The sequence below is a fragment of the Aplosporella prunicola genome (assembly GCF_010093885.1).
Source record: "Aplosporella prunicola CBS 121167 unplaced genomic scaffold K452scaffold_7, whole genome shotgun sequence".
NCBI lineage: Eukaryota > Fungi > Ascomycota > Dothideomycetes > Botryosphaeriales > Aplosporellaceae > Aplosporella > Aplosporella prunicola.
Window position 1 is genome coordinate 335,372 of NW_022983535.1, and position 15,084 is coordinate 350,455.

Consider the following 15,084-nt stretch of genomic DNA (forward strand, 5'->3'; position numbering starts at 1 on the left):
GGGTACGAGCATACCTTATACCTTGGCCACCTAGTTGATGCATGCTGTAATTTGTAGGTGGGCTGACGTGTATTAGTTATGCTCCTATATACACTGAAACCCAGAGAGATGGCGTTAGGTTAGGTTTGGTACACACGAAAAAGCCGTGTCTACCTGCATGTTTATATTACTTCCTCCCACGCGCAATATTGTTGGCACTTGGTTACTTTAGGAAAATGCGTATAGTTCACACACTCATTCCATCATAAAAGAGAGCGTAAAAAGCCGTACCTCACCTCACCATCACGTCACGACTGCGCCTCCGCGCTCTTACTCAGAAACGTATCCGCCTCGGCCACACAGCCCCTGGCCATCTCCAGCTGCTCATCCGTGCGACAAACCAAGACTCTGTGCTTCGAGGCCTCAGCGCCGACATCAGTGACCTTAGCCTCCGCCTCCCCCGCCTTCTCGTTCCTCTCGCGGTCGATCTCAAACCCCAGACACTTGGCACCAGCGACGACGCGCTCGCGCAGCCTGGCGCCCTTCTCGCCGATGCCGCCAGCAAAGACGAGCGCGTCGACCTCGCCCTCCAGCTTGAGGTAGTAGCTCCCGACGTAGCCGAGAATACGGTCAGCGAAGATCTCAAACGCAAGCTTGCACCGCGGGTCATCGGACGCCGAGATCTGGCCAAAGTCCGTCGTCCCTGCCAGCGCGGACCAGCCCGACTGCTTGTTCAGGATCTCTTCCGCCTGCGTAATGTGCATTTCCTTGGTGCTGCTGCGCGACGGCATGCCCGCCTCGTGCGTGTAGTGGAACACGAGCGACGGGTCGATGCTGCCGCTGCGCGTCGCGCCGGGCAGCCCTGCCAGCGGCGTCAGCCCCATCGTCGTGTCCCAGGATTGGCCGTTCTTAATGACACACGCCGATGCGCCAGAGCCCAGGTGCAGCGCGATGATGTTGAGGGCGTCTAGCGGCTTGCCTAGGTGCTGCGCTACGGCTTTGACGATGAACGCGTATGAGATCCCGTGGAAGCCGTATTTGCGGAGCTTGTTGTGGCTGGCTATCTTTTGGTCGATGGGGTAGGTGCGGACGTGCTGAGGTGGGCTGTTAGGCGGGGGATAAGGCTTGTGTTGACACTGTGAGACTTACCTCGGGGATGGTGGTGTGGAAGGAAGAGTCAAAGTAGGCTATGTTGGTGGTGTTGGGGAGCTCCTTGCTTACGGCACGAACGATAGTAAGGGCACCGGCATTGTGACTAAGGGGAAGTCAACGTGAGCTCTTTTCATTACTTTTGTGAAAATAATAAGAAGGATCAGATGAGATAAATTTTTTGATATGAAGATATATTGAAGAATGAAAAAGCGAAATGTCTTTACGAAGATGAACTGATGCTTCATTGTCTGAAATAATAGTTCGCTGAAGTTGTAGAAAGAAAGAGATAAATACTTACAGTGGGGCCAAGTCCGAGAGTGTTTCGATGTGGTGGTAGGTGTCTACGTCAATGACCTGAGCGTGAGGATAATCTCCGCCATGGACGACACGATGGCACGCAAAGCTAATGTCATCCTTATGGCCCAGCTCTGGGAGACCTTCGTCTTCCAGCAACTGGCTGATGATATACCTGAAGGCACCCTCCTGGTAGTCAATGTCTTCAAGTTCTTTGTCCTTGATGCTGTAGTCGCCACGCTTGTACTTGAGTTTTGCAGGTGGTGCAGTCAAGCCGGAGATGGAGGCTTCGGCGAGTTCGGTAGGATCCTCGGCCTTGCCGTTTGTAGCATAGACCGAGACCTTAACGGACGACGAGCCAGCATTTATAGAGAGAATGATTTTGGGCATGGTTGGGGATTGGTGATGGGGTAAATTGGACGAACAGAGGGGTGCTTTTGAGATGTTCTCAGCGATACCTCTTCCAAGCCGAGGCACGCGCTAGGTCCCGGAGTGAGTCCCCTGGCGTCAGACTCAGGTGGTGGTTCTAACCGCAGTGGGGCAGCAGATGCACGAAGCCGGCTTGCAACGAACAGAGGAGTTGAAGGGAACAGAAGTCGAGCGGTTGAATCAAGGCCTTCTTATATTCACCCGCAACGCTCTCCGTGCCTGAAGCAGCAATGCCCATTCATCACCCCACCGCTGCCGTCGGCGATGGTTGTTTAGGGACGGCTTACTCTGCCCCCATCGGCGATCGGCACCTTCGGCAGCCACTGCCAAGCTGACGTCACGGGGAGGGCGGGAGCAGCCCTGCGGCTAGATTTGGTGTCTTGGTGTCCTGGTGTGTGCATGTCGTCGTGGATATTGCGGAGGCGTGGAGATGTCGCAAGCGTGAGGTGGTGTGGTTCTCACTCTCCTTCTCCGGACACGACAGGTGCATTCCGTCATACTCCTGTCACCGCAGCCTGTCTTCAACTTTAATATGTCCCCCTCTTCTCCTCAGCCGCCCTCCTCCTTCATTCTTGACCGAAACCCATATCCAACTTGAAGATGGCTGGGGAAGTCATTGATCGTCCCAACCCTCAGCCGCTGCCCTCCCACGTCCCCGACGATGTCTTCGACGCCCTCGCCGTCAAGCTGGGCAAGGAAACACTGCCCGAGGATCACAATGCGCAGTTCTCTGCATTTCGCAAGGCTGCCTGCTACATTGCAGCTGGTGAGTAACGTTTCTTTTGTATAGATGAAGTCGAAAAAAGCACTGGTCCGCGACGGCGTTCTGCAGCCACCCTTGGGGAGATCATCCCTTAAATGGCTCACTGGAGGTCTTAGCACCGTTTTATCGCCGCAATAATTGGGACATGACATGCCTGTGTATCACGGTTCAGAATCCGGCTAACATCTGCAATAGCCATGATTTTCCTCAAGGACAATGTTCTTCTGGAACGTGATCTTACCTTTGACGACATCAAGCCGCGCTTGTTGGGTCATTGGGGCACATGCCCTGGTTTGATTCTCGTATATTCGCACTTGAACTATCTTATCAGGAAACATGACTTGGACATGATTTACGTCGTCGGACCCGGCCATGGTGCCCCCGCTTTGCTGGCCTCCCTGTGGCTCGAGGGATCCATGGAGAAGTTCTTTCCCCAATACAGCCGTAACAAGCAAGGCCTACACAACTTAATCACCAAGTTTTCAGTCACCGGCGGTCCTCCTAGTCACATTAATGCCGAAACTCCAGGCGCTATCCACGAAGGCGGTGAGCTTGGCTATGCTCTTGCTGTCTCCTTCGGTGCAGTCATGGACAAGCCAGACCTTATCGTAACGTGCATTGTCGGCGATGGCGAGGCCGAGAGTGGTCCGACTGCCACTGCGTGGCATGCCTACAAGTACATTGACCCTGCCGAATCAGGCGCCGTCCTTCCCATCGTGCACGTCAATGGCTTCAAGATCTCGGAGCGCACCATTTACGGTTGTATGGATAACAAGGAACTTGCGGCGCTATTCACAGGCTACGGCTACCAGTCCCGCTTCGTAGAGGATCTGAACGACATTGATGCAGACTTAGGCAGGTCGATGGAGTGGGCTTTGGCTGAGATTAAGCAGATCCAGCAGTGCGCCCGCTCCGGAAAGCCCCTCCAAAAGCCTCGTTGGCCCGTCCTGATTTTGAGAACTCCAAAGGGCTGGAGTGGTCCAAAGAAGGTTGATGGAGAGTTCATCGAAGGCTCCTTCCATGCTCATCAGGTCCCCCTTATGAAGGCAAAGAGCGACAACGGCCAGCTCAAGCAGCTGCAGGAATGGCTCGAGAGCTATGGTCCCAAGGAGTTGTTCAATGGCGATGGTACTCCCAAGGACTCAGTGTTGAAGATGATCCCCGAGAATCACCACAAAAAACTCGGCCAGGTCAAGGAAACATATGACCCATACGTTGGTATCAAAGTGCCGGACTGGAAGCCGTTTGGGGCCAAGAAAGGCGGGGAGGCGAGCTCCATGAAAACCATTGGAGACCTACTAGATCAAGCTCTTGTCGACAATCCCAAATCTATGCGAATATTCTCTCCTGATGAGCTGGTCAGCAACAAACTGGACGCAGTCTTCAACCACACTGGGAGGAACTTCCAATGGGACGAATTTTCTCGATTCCAAGGTGGCCGTGTCATTGAGATCCTGTCTGAGCATTGCTGCCAGGGATTTATGCAGGGCTACACGTTGACTGGACGTGTTGCATTGTTCCCGTCTTACGAAAGTTTCTTAGGTATACATTCCGATGTGTCTTGTGTCTGCACCCACTGACAAAATGCAGGCATCATCCACACAATGATGGTTCAGTATGCGAAGTTTGGCAAGATGTAAGAATGTTTTTTCATATATTTGTTGCGCAAAAAACTGACAGTGCCACAGGGCCAAGGAAGTCTCCTGGCGTGGAGACATTGGCTCTCTGAACTACATTGAGACTTCGACTTGGACGCGCCAGGAGCACAACGGCTTCTCTCACCAGAACCCCTCTTTCATCGGTGCCGTCTTAAACCTCAAGCCCGATGCTGCACGCGTCTACCTGCCCCCAGATGCGAACTGCTTCCTTTCTACTCTTGCTCACTGCCTTCGCTCCAAGAACTACATCAACCTCATGGTCGGATCAAAGCAGCCATCCCCAGTTTTCCTTTCCGTGGAGGAAGCAGACGCCCATTGCCGCGCCGGAGCTGGTGTCTGGAAATTTGCCAGCACGGACGGTGGTCGCGACCCAGACGTCGTGATAGTTGGCATCGGCGCCGAACTGACGTTCGAAGTGGTCAAGGCGGCCGAGCTGTTGCGGGAGCTGGTCCCGGCGCTACGTGTGCGCGTAGTCAACGTGACAGATCTGATGGTGCTGTCATTGGACGGAATGCATCCGCACAGTCTCTCAGACCAAAGCTTCAACTCGCTTTTCACGTCCGACAAGCCAATCCACTTCAACTACCACGGATACCGCAATGAGCTGGCGGGGCTGCTGTTCGGGCGCAACCAGCTCAGCCGCATCAGCATCGCGTCGTACCGCGAGGAGGGCTCAACGACGACGCCCTTCGACATGATGCTCGTGAATGGGGTCAGTCGGTATGACGTCGCGCTGCGGGCGCTCGAGGGCGCGTCTCTACATAACGAGGCAGTGAGGGTGGATTTGGTGGACAAGGCAGCGGATGTCAAGCATCGCATCAGTAAGACGAAGGCGTATATTTTGGAGCAGGGCAAGGATCCGGAGGGCACGTATGATGTGCCGGCGTTTGAGGGGTTTGCGGCGGGGTGATGTATGAGGGGTAGGGGCAGGATGGAGATGATTGATGATTGATGAGTATGAGTACCTAACGGTTCCAATGACACCTTGACGGTTAACGGTGATGATGGTTGACGACAAGTAGTACCTAGGTTGCGGGTCGCGGGCGGGTGGGCGACAGGGGCCTCGGCTGGGCACGCGCTTCGTTTTGGCGGCGGCGTTGCGGCGCCAGGGCCAGGGGCCATGGGGTGTTTCAGGTGTCAAAAAGGCAGAGTCGCAGACTCTCCAGCCAACTGTCCTCTGCTCGATCTGCGAGGATCAGAGCAGCAGAGAATCCGTGGGCGCCAGTGGTGCCCTTTGCCGTGACTGCCGCCAGCGTGCGTGCTGCGTGATTGATCGCCGTCCCGCACTCGCAGTGTGCCAGAGAAATCAATCCTCAGGCACTCACGCTCCCTCTTCCAGCCCAGCTCGCCCGCCCACTCACAACCCACACTTACCCTGCCGGCCTCGTCTTTTCTTTCCCGACTCCCCTCGCTTTCTCCCTCCTCTCCCACCTCCCGACTCCTTCACACACACTCTTCCTCCCCTCTAATCCGCGCGGTGTTGTAATTCGCTTTGTCCCTTCTCCAGGCCCCCCCTCCCTCCGTCCGGCCTGTCTATTGGTGTAGCATAATTCGCCCGTAACGCTCGTCACGCCCCTGTATCCTCGCTCCTTGATCGCGCTGCTGTCTTCCCGCTGGAGCTCACCCTGACGGCAGCTGGCGGACCCTGCAACCCCCGGCTTGTCTTCATCGTCCCTCGCCTGCTCCTCCACCCCCCAGCCACCGCGGCACCCTACGCCAGCAGAGCTCGGAGCATAGGGCGCGACCTGTACAGTTGCCGCACACTGCACCTCACTTCCTGTCCCTCGCCTCTGGACGCCTCCGCCAACGGCCACCGCCTCGACGCTCCTTCGCAAGCTCGCCAGCACAATTTTCGCCATTGTCCTGGCCCTTGGTAATTGAGCGCGCGCGGCCAACGAGATAGGGGGTCACGTCCGAATAATTCATAATGGCACCATCGCAGAGGCCCGATCATCACATCAACCTCAACTACCTGCCGCAGCTCACGCCCGGCCAATCTCGCTCCGGTTCCTCGACCGCCGCCACCTCCCCCATCGAGCCGCCCACTGCGGCCAACACCTCTAGGTACCAGATGGGCGGCGGCAGCGCCATGAGCACCATCGGCAACTCGGTCGCCTCGACCAGGATGGGAGCTGGGTCCCCCTCTCATGACTATAGCGGCAGGCTGTTGGGTCGACGGTGAGTTGCGCCGCCCCGCAAAGAGACGAGACGAGACGAAACTAACGGAATTCCAGCGCCAGGGAGATTCAAGCGCAAGAGGGCCTCAGCCCTCAAGTCTGGGGCCCGCCGACCAGCGGCAACTCGACCCCTCTACGCGAGACGATCCCCGAGTCGCCCAACGGTGACAGCTTCCCCGACTTTAATGCGCCTACCGAACAACCCATCCAGACTACATCCACCCGGAGGACCAGGGCCGGTACTCTGCCCTCCAGGTTTTCGACCGCCGGCGTCTTCAACGGTCTGAACCAAGGCTCTTCTTCCCTTCTGCCGCAGACGTCGCGCCCGACCCCCTCAACGAGCCCGTTCAAGCCTGGATCGCACACGCCCACGGAGCTTGGCAGCAACTTCCCGGCGCACACCAGCTCGGCTGCCCCCAAGGCGCCCACGATGCTTTCGCGCCTGCGGGCGGGCTCCATGCCACAGCGCCCTGCTGGCTTTGGCTCCTCCAACAACCAGAACCCCTTTGGGTCTTCGCTTTTCTCTTCTGGTTGGGGTAGCACTCGCGAACGCAGCAGCACTCTGGCCAGCATCAGATCATCCGATGCCCCATCTTCGCCTGCGCACTCGCAATTCTCACGCGAATCTCTTGACAATGACGTCAGAACGCTCGACTATTTGGGCCTGGTCGACACGCCTCAGCAGCCCCGCGCCACTCTGGCCCCGTCCGATATTGAGCTCATGCTGGAGAACCAACGTGCTGCTGCCAGCTATGCTGCTCTCAACAAAAGCGCGAACCGGTTCCGCTCGTACTCTGTGAATGCCAAGGAAAAGTATGCCGACGAGGAGGACGAAGAGTTGGACCACATGGGCCCGTATGGTGGACACTACAGCGGCACCCTCACTCCCACTGCCGAGGCCAGCGCTGCTGCTTACGCCAACATCCATGAAGCCGTTCGCCAGCACAATCTTGAGGTCCAGGCCTTCGCCAACTTTGCCAGCGCGAACCGTCCGAGAGCTAGAACTGCTGGTGTGCTTGAATCGCCTTCGACTCGTCTTCTCCGCTCCTACCTTCCCACCCCGTCTAGACTGGGAGAGAGCAGCCTCTCTGGCGAGCAACTCAACGAGGAGGCTGAGTACAGCGGCTTGACCGAGGCTGTCCAAGGCCTCAATCTCAATGGCAAGCCAATTCCTGAGACTCAAGGTGAGGACAACACGATCGAAGGACCTACGCGAGCTCTGTGGCTTGGCAACATTCCCTCCTCGACCACTGTTTCTTCGCTGAACGTCATCTTCAATGTTTTTGGTGCCATCGAATCTACGCGCGTCCTCACGCACAAGAACTGCGGTTTTGTCAACTTTGAGAACCTCGAGAGCGCCGTCCGCGCCAAGCAGCAACTGAACGGCAAGGAGATTTTCCCTGGCGCTGGTCCCGTCCGCATTGGTTACGCCAAGGTTCCGAGCGCTGCTGGTACTCCTGGCGCCAATGGGCTCTACCCTTCGCCCAGCCCTGACCCCAACTCGAAGATTCAAGGCAATGATTCTCAGGCTGTCGGCGGTGGTAACAACCGCCAGGCCAAGGCTGCTGCCGAGGCTGCGTCCGCTCCTCTCGCTACACCTGTGTTGTCGGAGGTCCGCGGTGACATTGTCCAGATCGTCAAGGACCTCGGTGCGAACGACGAGGAGGCTATGCGTATCTCCGCGCACGTTGAGCAGGCAATTGACAACGACGACTACCACACGGAGATCCCGCCCATTCCCGAGCCCTCGCACAACCGCGTCCACGATGCTCCCCGTCTGCGTGAGATCCGCAAGAGGATTGACAACAACTCATGCACTCAGGGCGAGATTGAAGACGTGGCTCTGGCCATGCTCCCCGAGGTTGCCGAATTGTCTTCTGACTACCTCGGCAACACGGTTGTGCAGAAGCTCTTCGAGTACTGCTCCGAGACTGTCAAGGAGGCCATGTTGAACGAAATTGCGCCTCACCTCGCCGAGATTGGTGTGCACAAGAACGGTACTTGGGCTGCTCAGAAGATCATTGATGTCGCCAGGACCCCTGTGCTGATGAAGATGGTTGTGGACGCTCTGCGCCCTTACGGCATGGCTCTGTTCCTCGACCAGTTCGGCAACTATGTCATGCAAGGTTGCTTGCGCTACCAGTACCCCATTAACAACTTTATCTTCGAGGTCATGCTCAGCCGTCTTTGGGACCTTGCTCAGGGCAGATTTGGTGCGCGTGCCATGCGTGCCTGCTTGGAGAGTCACTTTGCTACCAAGGACCAGCAGCGCATGATTGCCGCTGCCATTGCGCTCCACAGCGTTCACTTGGCTACCAATGCCAACGGCGCTCTGCTTCTGACTTGGTTCCTTGACACCTGCACGTTCCCCCGCCGCCGGACGGTGCTTGCTCCTCGTCTCGTTCCTCACTTGGTCCACCTGTGCACGCACAAGGTTGCTTACCTCACGGTTCTCAAGATCATCAACCAGCGCAACGAGCCTGAGGCTCGCGACGCCATCCTTCAAGCGCTGTTCTTCTCCCCCAACGACCAGGTCCTGGAAGCGATCCTCAGCGATCAATCCTGTGGTGCAACTTTGATCTTCAAGGTTCTGACCACGCCCTTCTTCGATGAAAAGCTCCGCCCCGACGTTGTCCAGAACGTGCGCAACGTCCTTCTCCGCATCAAGGCCCAGCCCGCTCAGGGCTACAAGCGTTTGATGGATGAGGTTGGCTTGTCCACCCGCAGCGGCGGCCGTGGCGGTGATAACCACGCTCGTGACATGTCGCCTGCCTCTCGTCCGGGATCGAAGCACGCCAACGCGTCCAACAACCAAAACATGCACCAGCAAGCCACCAACGCCGCTGCCGCGGCCGAGCTGAACCGTGGACAGCCGTTCTTCCCTCCTGGCATGCCCCAGGCTCCGCCTGGCGTCGGTCCTTTCGACCTCCAGCGTACTGCCAGCATGGATTCTCAGGGTTTCGAGCAGCCCAACGCTGCTTTCTTGCCGTATGGCACTGCCAGCCCTAACCTCGCACAGCTTCAGTACCAGCAAGCGATGCTGGCTGCCCAAGGCCGCCAGCCCAGTGCTTTTGGCTACCCTCCCGCCGCACTGGGCGGCATGGGCGTCGGTGGAATGGGCGTTGGTGTGAACGGCTTCCCGGCAACGACTCCCGGTGCGGCCGACCCGTACCGTGGTGCGGCGATGGCTGCTCCGGGGCTGGGCTTGCCGACCGGTAGCCCGATGATGCCGCAGGCAAGCTTCGGTCAACCGATGTTGGGCGTTGCGGGGTTCCCGCAGACGCAGTCTCCTTACGGATACCCCCCGATGGGCTTTGCTTCGCCTCCGATGGGTCAGCAGCAGCCTCAGCAACAACAGCAGGGTGCTGCAGCAGGCGGTCGCCGTGGACGTGTAAGTTAAGATCCCTTGCCGATGTCTTGGAATTCGTTTGAGCCTAACGCAGTGTGACAGCGGTAAAGAGGACCGATTTGTAGCGCCGCCGGCACTCCCTCCCAGGCAGCCGAGAAGCATGAAGGGCTACTTGAAGATCATAGCTGTCCAGTATCCGGATGACCGTCAATAGCCCGACGTCATCAGCGACACAGGCTATCAGCGCTTTGTCGAAGTGGTCAACACGACGCCTTGGCGTGGGGGCAAGGACACTGGCTGTCCCGCCTCTCCACAACCAAGACTCCCAGCATGTGTGCGCTTTAGCATACTTACGAATTCCGCCGCACGCGTCGTTGCCGGTCCAACGGCTGCGGCGCATTGCGGCATCATCTCTCATGGTGTTTTCTCACGACTCGACGCTGTCCTCACTCGCTTGTACACTGATTGGGTCTTGGGGGTTTCGCTCGGAGCAAAGCGGAGTTGATTTTTTGGTGATTTGAATCTACCTCATCGGAGCGGCGGCGGCGGCCCCATAAAAGGTGTGTCGATGGCTTCGGCGCGCGAGCTTTATTTTGCGAGCTGGAGCCCCGGCGGACTTTTTGTTCCCACACCATCAAAGTCATTTTGCTGCGTTTTTTTTTTAAGTTCTTCTTACCACACTTCTGATTCTGATTCTTTCTTCTTCACCTCCTGTCATTTTCCAAAAAACCACTTCTTGTAAGAAAATTTGCTGCGATTTTTTATAGTGTTGCTGCATGCTTGCTGCTGCTGCTCGCTGCTGTCGGGAATAGCATAGCTACGTACCACACGACGCCATTTTCGACATCTTTGGGTTTGTCTGTCTGTCTGTCTGCTTGGTTTGGTGGTTTTGTCTGTTGGCTCTTTGCTTTGGCGTTGCGCTCCGCTGCGCTGCGTTGCGTGTGCTTTGCTTTGCTTTGTCTTGCAGAGCATAACAGTAACATGCATGGCATACAGAAAACACGCTCTCATACAGCTACACTTACACAGAGACGAGAAAATGAGGAAACTAAAATGAATGCAATACGACTTATTACTTGGAGAGAATTGGTTGGTGTTTGGCTTGGTTGGGGTGGTGATGGATGCTATGAGATGTGATTGATGTGTCAAGTGGGATGACATGAATGTCCAGTTGGTCTCTTAGCCACTCGCTATTCATAGGAGTATATCCAGCCATGACGCTAGAGAAAGCATCTATGTGTTTAGAGTTGGACGCCACAATATGGTGCCGATCTCGCACCCCACTCTTGGCACTTTCCTCAGCGGGGGTTTGGGGAAGTTCGATAATGAGATGCGTATCTCTAAACTTCCGCCCACTTGTGGTTTTCCCTGAATTGTGTATAAAGGTGTCACAAGCGCCCAGCATACATGTAGCGGCAGGACCACAAACTCAACCCTTTTACATTTTAACAAACTAGTCCTCCCTCAAAACCCGCGACCAGCGTACACGCTTTTTGTTCCGCAATGCCTCACAAGCAGAGTTCAGCCCCGAAGATTGCGGTGTTGGTAAACACATACCGCAGATACTCCTTCGAGCCATCCACGCGAGACTCCTTCACCACGACAATCCTAGGCGTGGCGCCCTCGGCCAAAATCGACTTCTACGACCCCGTCGACGCGCAGGAGTACCCGCGCGCGGACGACTACGACCTGGTTGTGCTGAGCGGGGGCACCGCCGATATCAATGCCCCGGAGCCGTGGGTGCTGAAGATGTTTGAGTTTATTCGGGCGACGGTGGCGGCGTCGACGGTGAAGCTGGTGGGGGTTTGTTGGGGCCATCAGGCGGTTCATGTCGCGCTTGGGGGGAGGCTGGTCGTCATGGAAGAGCCGGAGGTGAGTTTTGGCTGGCGGGTGTTGGCGTGTGTTGCGTTGTTTGTGGTTGCTGACGGTTGCACGTCGTCCATGTTGTAGCTGGGTGTGACTACGATCAAGTTGACGCCGCAAGGCGGGGCCTTTTTTGATTTTGCGGCAGAGGCATCAAAGCTGGTAAGACGGTTTCTTTCTTGCCGGATATGTCTTCTTGCTGTCCCAAAAAGCTAACCCGCAGCAGGACATGCATCAGTTCCATCGGCGAAAGATCGTGGACCCAGCCCCGGAATTCGTGCCATTGACCGAGGACAATCAAAGTTTCATGTCGCCCGACAATAGGATTTTGACGTTCCAGGGTCACCCGGAGATGAATGCGAAGCTGGCGCAGTCAATTCTGGCGGATGCGCCGAAGTATACGGAAAAGTTGACAGCGGAGCGGCGAGATGGTGTGTCGAAGGCAATGGAAAGGGAGCAGGATGGTAAGGCCATCTTTGAGCGCATCATACGCTGGATAAACGAGAAATGAAAAGATTGGTCCCGGGGGAAAGACGTTGGATTTGTATAATCAATCGTCAATGGGTAGTTAGTACAGATAGCTTTGCGTTGCCATGTAAATAATCTAGCGCGCTTTAAACAACAGGTCTATTCAGCAACCGCCCTAAACAATGTGATGGATTGCTCTCGTAGCCACAAGGCCTGAGACTTGCTCGTGGTGATAGTAAGGTGTTTTGTGGAGAAGTGTCTCCTCACGGTCGACCGGAGACCTCGGGCCCTCAAGCTATCCTAGCTCCCCAGCTCCCCAGCTCCCAGCTTCACAGCTCAACCGCAGGAAGATAGAGGGATAACACGCCACGCCCTTCTCACGACGCGCAAGCACTCAAGATATAAACATGTCCGTCACACGCTCCGTCCCGAACCTCACCCTCGCCGCCGCGCAGCACGCCGCAAGCGCCTGCGAAGCCAAAGCCCGCGACATCGGCGTCCCCATGAACATAGCTATCACGGATGCCGGCACCCACCTCCTCCACTTCTCGCGCATGGACGGCGCAAAGTTGACTTCGATCAATGTCGCCATCGACAAGGCCTTCACGGCTTCCGGGCACCGCGTCCCCACTTCCATGTACAAGGAGGCTGTTTGGCCCGGTGGCCCGGCTTATGGTATAAACCACTCCAACGGTGGCCGCTTCATGACTGTGGGCGGAGGCGTGCCCATCAAGGACGCCAAGGGAGAGGTGCTGGGCGCTATTGGTTGCAGTACGGGTACTCCGGCGCAGGATGAGGAGGTCTCGAAAGCGGGAGTGGAGGCTGTCGAAAAGCTGTTGAAGTCGGGCGGCACGCTGAAAGCCAAACTCTAAATGATTACGTCTGACATGAATTTGTTGGTTGAGGTCTGTCTGGGTTTCACAACATAGATGTGCATAGATTATTCCCATAAAGATGCCCTGTGAATCCTGTAAGATATGTTGCATGTCTCCGACATTCAATTGATTCGACATCTAACAACAAAACTATCCGACTCCCGGTGCCTCTTCCTCCTCTTTCTTACCTAAAGACGTATGCCATAGCCAATTTATCTCGAAAATCACATCATGTTCACTTCCACCGTGACGCCGGCTTTCCTCAGCCTCTCCAGGTACTCATCGCCCAACGTTGCGGGTGTCAAGATACCTCCGCCGAGCTTCTTAGCATCAGTCTCGCCGCCACGCAAAATTACCATTGCAGCCTCCGCCAGAGCCAGGCCTGTAAGATAGTACATGCTGCCATTGAACTTGATGGTCCCGGCTGCGCGCTCAGCTTTGGGAGTATCGGCGATGCCCACAGACTTGTAGTGGGCATGGTCTTGCTTTGTGCTCCTGTGCGTCGTGATTAGCAATGTGTAAACAAAACATGTGGTCACTGTACTTACTCGATTTCCGGCCCCTCCCCTGGCTGGAAGACTAGCTTCTTCAAAAGGAACCTTACAGGCGGCAGGGCAATCATGAGCATGCTGAAAGCCATGCCAAAATGAACCAGAACGCCCATAAGGGCACTGCTGGCAGCCATCCACTCGCTAAACCTGAAGTTAGGACCGTACAGCTTTCCGCCATCAAGCAAACCCCAGCTCCTTTGGACGATCGCGGTGTCCACGCCTGCCTGGACCCAGTCTGTCAGGATTCCCAGATCCTTGTCCTGCCTAATGCCAAGGATCTTCGTTACGAGACCAGGCGTTGGCGAGGTGCTGGAAGCAGGTGGCTGGACTGGCGAAAGCGCAAATGGCTTCAGGGAGGTAGCAACTTGGGAGAGACTGTAGTGGTCAAACAGGGAAAGAATGGTATGAAGCGTGCCACCAGAGGGCTTGGACTTCAGTTTGGCAACGTTCAGAACCTCAGATGTGCCTGCATTGAGAGTGCGCCGGATGTGAGTAGCAATCAAGTATGCCATCATATCAGCCGGCACACTGTCCACACCACATTGAGGAATCATCTGCCGTTGATTCAGTATAGGCCAAGCAAGGAAGTAACTTAGGAATACTCACAACGGCGCCATTGGCCTTCGCCGTATCATGGTATTTGTTGATGATATCGTAAACCCAAGGCACCTCACCAGTGCTGTTCTCGTTAGTCGAGGAGTAATGGCTGGAATACTCATTGGACTGACCTGTCGATGTAGTGGGTGCCGTTATTCGCACAGGCTTCCACAACAGGCGTGCCAAATTTCATAAATGGCCCAACAGTGGTAATAATAAGTATGGCCTTTTTGGCCAGCGCGTCCAACGCATCCTTCTTGATCTCACAAACCTCGATATCTAGGAGTGTCAGAGACGACTCTTATCACGTGGGCAATAAGGGGAAGCTACCGGGCGAAGGCCTATCAGGGTTCTTCTTCTTCAACTCTTCCACGACTGCAGACAGCTTCTGTTCATTGCGGCCTGCAATTGCCCATTTCAGATCTGTCGGCAGACTCGTGGCAATATGCTCGGCTGTGAGCTTTCCCGTGTAACCGGTCGCTCCAAGGAGAACCAGCTCGTATTGGCGAGAACCGGGAGCCATAGCGGGGAAGCAATGCTACAAGTTAAGACTGAAATATTGATATGGATGATATGGATGATGGCAGGAGTAAATACGATAGAGCGTATTTTTGATGTCCCTGAATGGGGATTGACGATGAACAGGACAAAGACGATTGCAATGGACGTAGCAGACAGAAATGAGCAAACAGCAAATATCGAGCGATCAGCGATGAGTGGCTCAAAATCCAGGCAGTGGAATGCACAACAGAGATAGGTTTACACAGGAACAGGTTCAATTATAAACAACGGAATCACCTGAGTGCTTATGAGAGCCTCGGAAGGCGATCAGACGTCATTACCAGATCACGGACGTGCGGACGAGAATGAGGTGGTCACTGTCTCTCAGAAACTGCCTTCCAGCACGAATTGATGAGGGACGACGATCT

General features: G+C 55.7%; 6 protein-coding genes across 6 annotated transcripts; 4 read left to right on the plus strand and 2 right to left on the minus strand.

The window, feature by feature from the left end:
- Positions 1 to 287: 287 nt before the first annotated feature.
- Positions 288 to 1,815, minus strand: K452DRAFT_223757 (uncharacterized protein; the record flags this gene model as incomplete). Its single annotated transcript, XM_033536646.1, has 3 exons — positions 288 to 1,073; positions 1,129 to 1,234; positions 1,430 to 1,815. The coding sequence occupies 3 exons, from the start codon at positions 1,813 to 1,815 to the stop codon at positions 288 to 290; spliced, it is 1,278 nt and encodes a 425-aa protein (XP_033399768.1).
- Positions 1,816 to 2,233: 418 nt separating this feature from the next.
- On the plus strand, positions 2,234 to 5,495 carry K452DRAFT_356998 (uncharacterized protein). Its single transcript, XM_033546084.1, has 4 exons — positions 2,234 to 2,620; positions 2,813 to 4,159; positions 4,208 to 4,253; positions 4,306 to 5,495. The coding sequence occupies exons 1-4, from the start codon at positions 2,455 to 2,457 to the stop codon at positions 5,183 to 5,185; spliced, it is 2,439 nt and encodes an 812-aa protein (XP_033399769.1). The 5' UTR covers positions 2,234 to 2,454; the 3' UTR covers positions 5,186 to 5,495.
- A 707-nt stretch (positions 5,496 to 6,202) lies between these two features.
- On the plus strand, positions 6,203 to 10,015 carry K452DRAFT_296310 (uncharacterized protein; the record flags this gene model as incomplete). Its single annotated transcript, XM_033541901.1, has 3 exons — positions 6,203 to 6,453; positions 6,510 to 9,843; positions 9,896 to 10,015. The coding sequence occupies 3 exons, from the start codon at positions 6,203 to 6,205 to the stop codon at positions 10,013 to 10,015; spliced, it is 3,705 nt and encodes a 1,234-aa protein (XP_033399770.1).
- A 1,140-nt stretch (positions 10,016 to 11,155) lies between these two features.
- On the plus strand, positions 11,156 to 12,308 carry K452DRAFT_316818 (uncharacterized protein). Its single transcript, XM_033544004.1, has 3 exons — positions 11,156 to 11,673; positions 11,752 to 11,826; positions 11,891 to 12,308. The coding sequence occupies exons 1-3, from the start codon at positions 11,305 to 11,307 to the stop codon at positions 12,173 to 12,175; spliced, it is 729 nt and encodes a 242-aa protein (XP_033399771.1). The 5' UTR covers positions 11,156 to 11,304; the 3' UTR covers positions 12,176 to 12,308.
- Positions 12,309 to 12,539: 231 nt separating this feature from the next.
- Positions 12,540 to 13,004, plus strand: K452DRAFT_223295 (uncharacterized protein; the record flags this gene model as incomplete). Its single annotated transcript, XM_033536609.1, has 1 exon — positions 12,540 to 13,004. The coding sequence occupies one exon, from the start codon at positions 12,540 to 12,542 to the stop codon at positions 13,002 to 13,004; it is 465 nt and encodes a 154-aa protein (XP_033399772.1).
- A 227-nt stretch (positions 13,005 to 13,231) lies between these two features.
- K452DRAFT_306694 (uncharacterized protein) lies at positions 13,232 to 14,678 on the minus strand (the record flags this gene model as incomplete). The annotated part of the gene is made up of 5 exons (XM_033543008.1): positions 13,232 to 13,502; positions 13,556 to 14,112; positions 14,165 to 14,237; positions 14,287 to 14,434; positions 14,486 to 14,678. The coding sequence occupies 5 exons, from the start codon at positions 14,676 to 14,678 to the stop codon at positions 13,232 to 13,234; spliced, it is 1,242 nt and encodes a 413-aa protein (XP_033399773.1).
- Between the last annotated feature and the right edge of the window lie 406 nt (positions 14,679 to 15,084).

Excerpts from the sequence above, each read along its gene's own strand:
- K452DRAFT_316818 (XM_033544004.1), top strand. The coding sequence starts at position 11,305 with ATGCCTCACAAGCAGAGTTCAGCCCCGAAGATTGCGGTGTTGGTAAAC. Across the intron at positions 11,674-11,751 it reads TCGTCATGGAAGAGCCGGAG|CTGGGTGTGACTACGATCAA; the intron begins GTGAGTTTTGGC and ends TCCATGTTGTAG. Across the intron at positions 11,827-11,890 it reads CGGCAGAGGCATCAAAGCTG|GACATGCATCAGTTCCATCG; the intron begins GTAAGACGGTTT and ends AACCCGCAGCAG.
- K452DRAFT_356998 (XM_033546084.1), top strand. The coding sequence starts at position 2,455 with ATGGCTGGGGAAGTCATTGATCGTCCCAACCCTCAGCCGCTGCCCTCC. Across the intron at positions 2,621-2,812 it reads TGCCTGCTACATTGCAGCTG|CCATGATTTTCCTCAAGGAC; the intron begins GTGAGTAACGTT and ends CATCTGCAATAG. Across the intron at positions 4,160-4,207 it reads GTCTTACGAAAGTTTCTTAG|GCATCATCCACACAATGATG; the intron begins GTATACATTCCG and ends GACAAAATGCAG.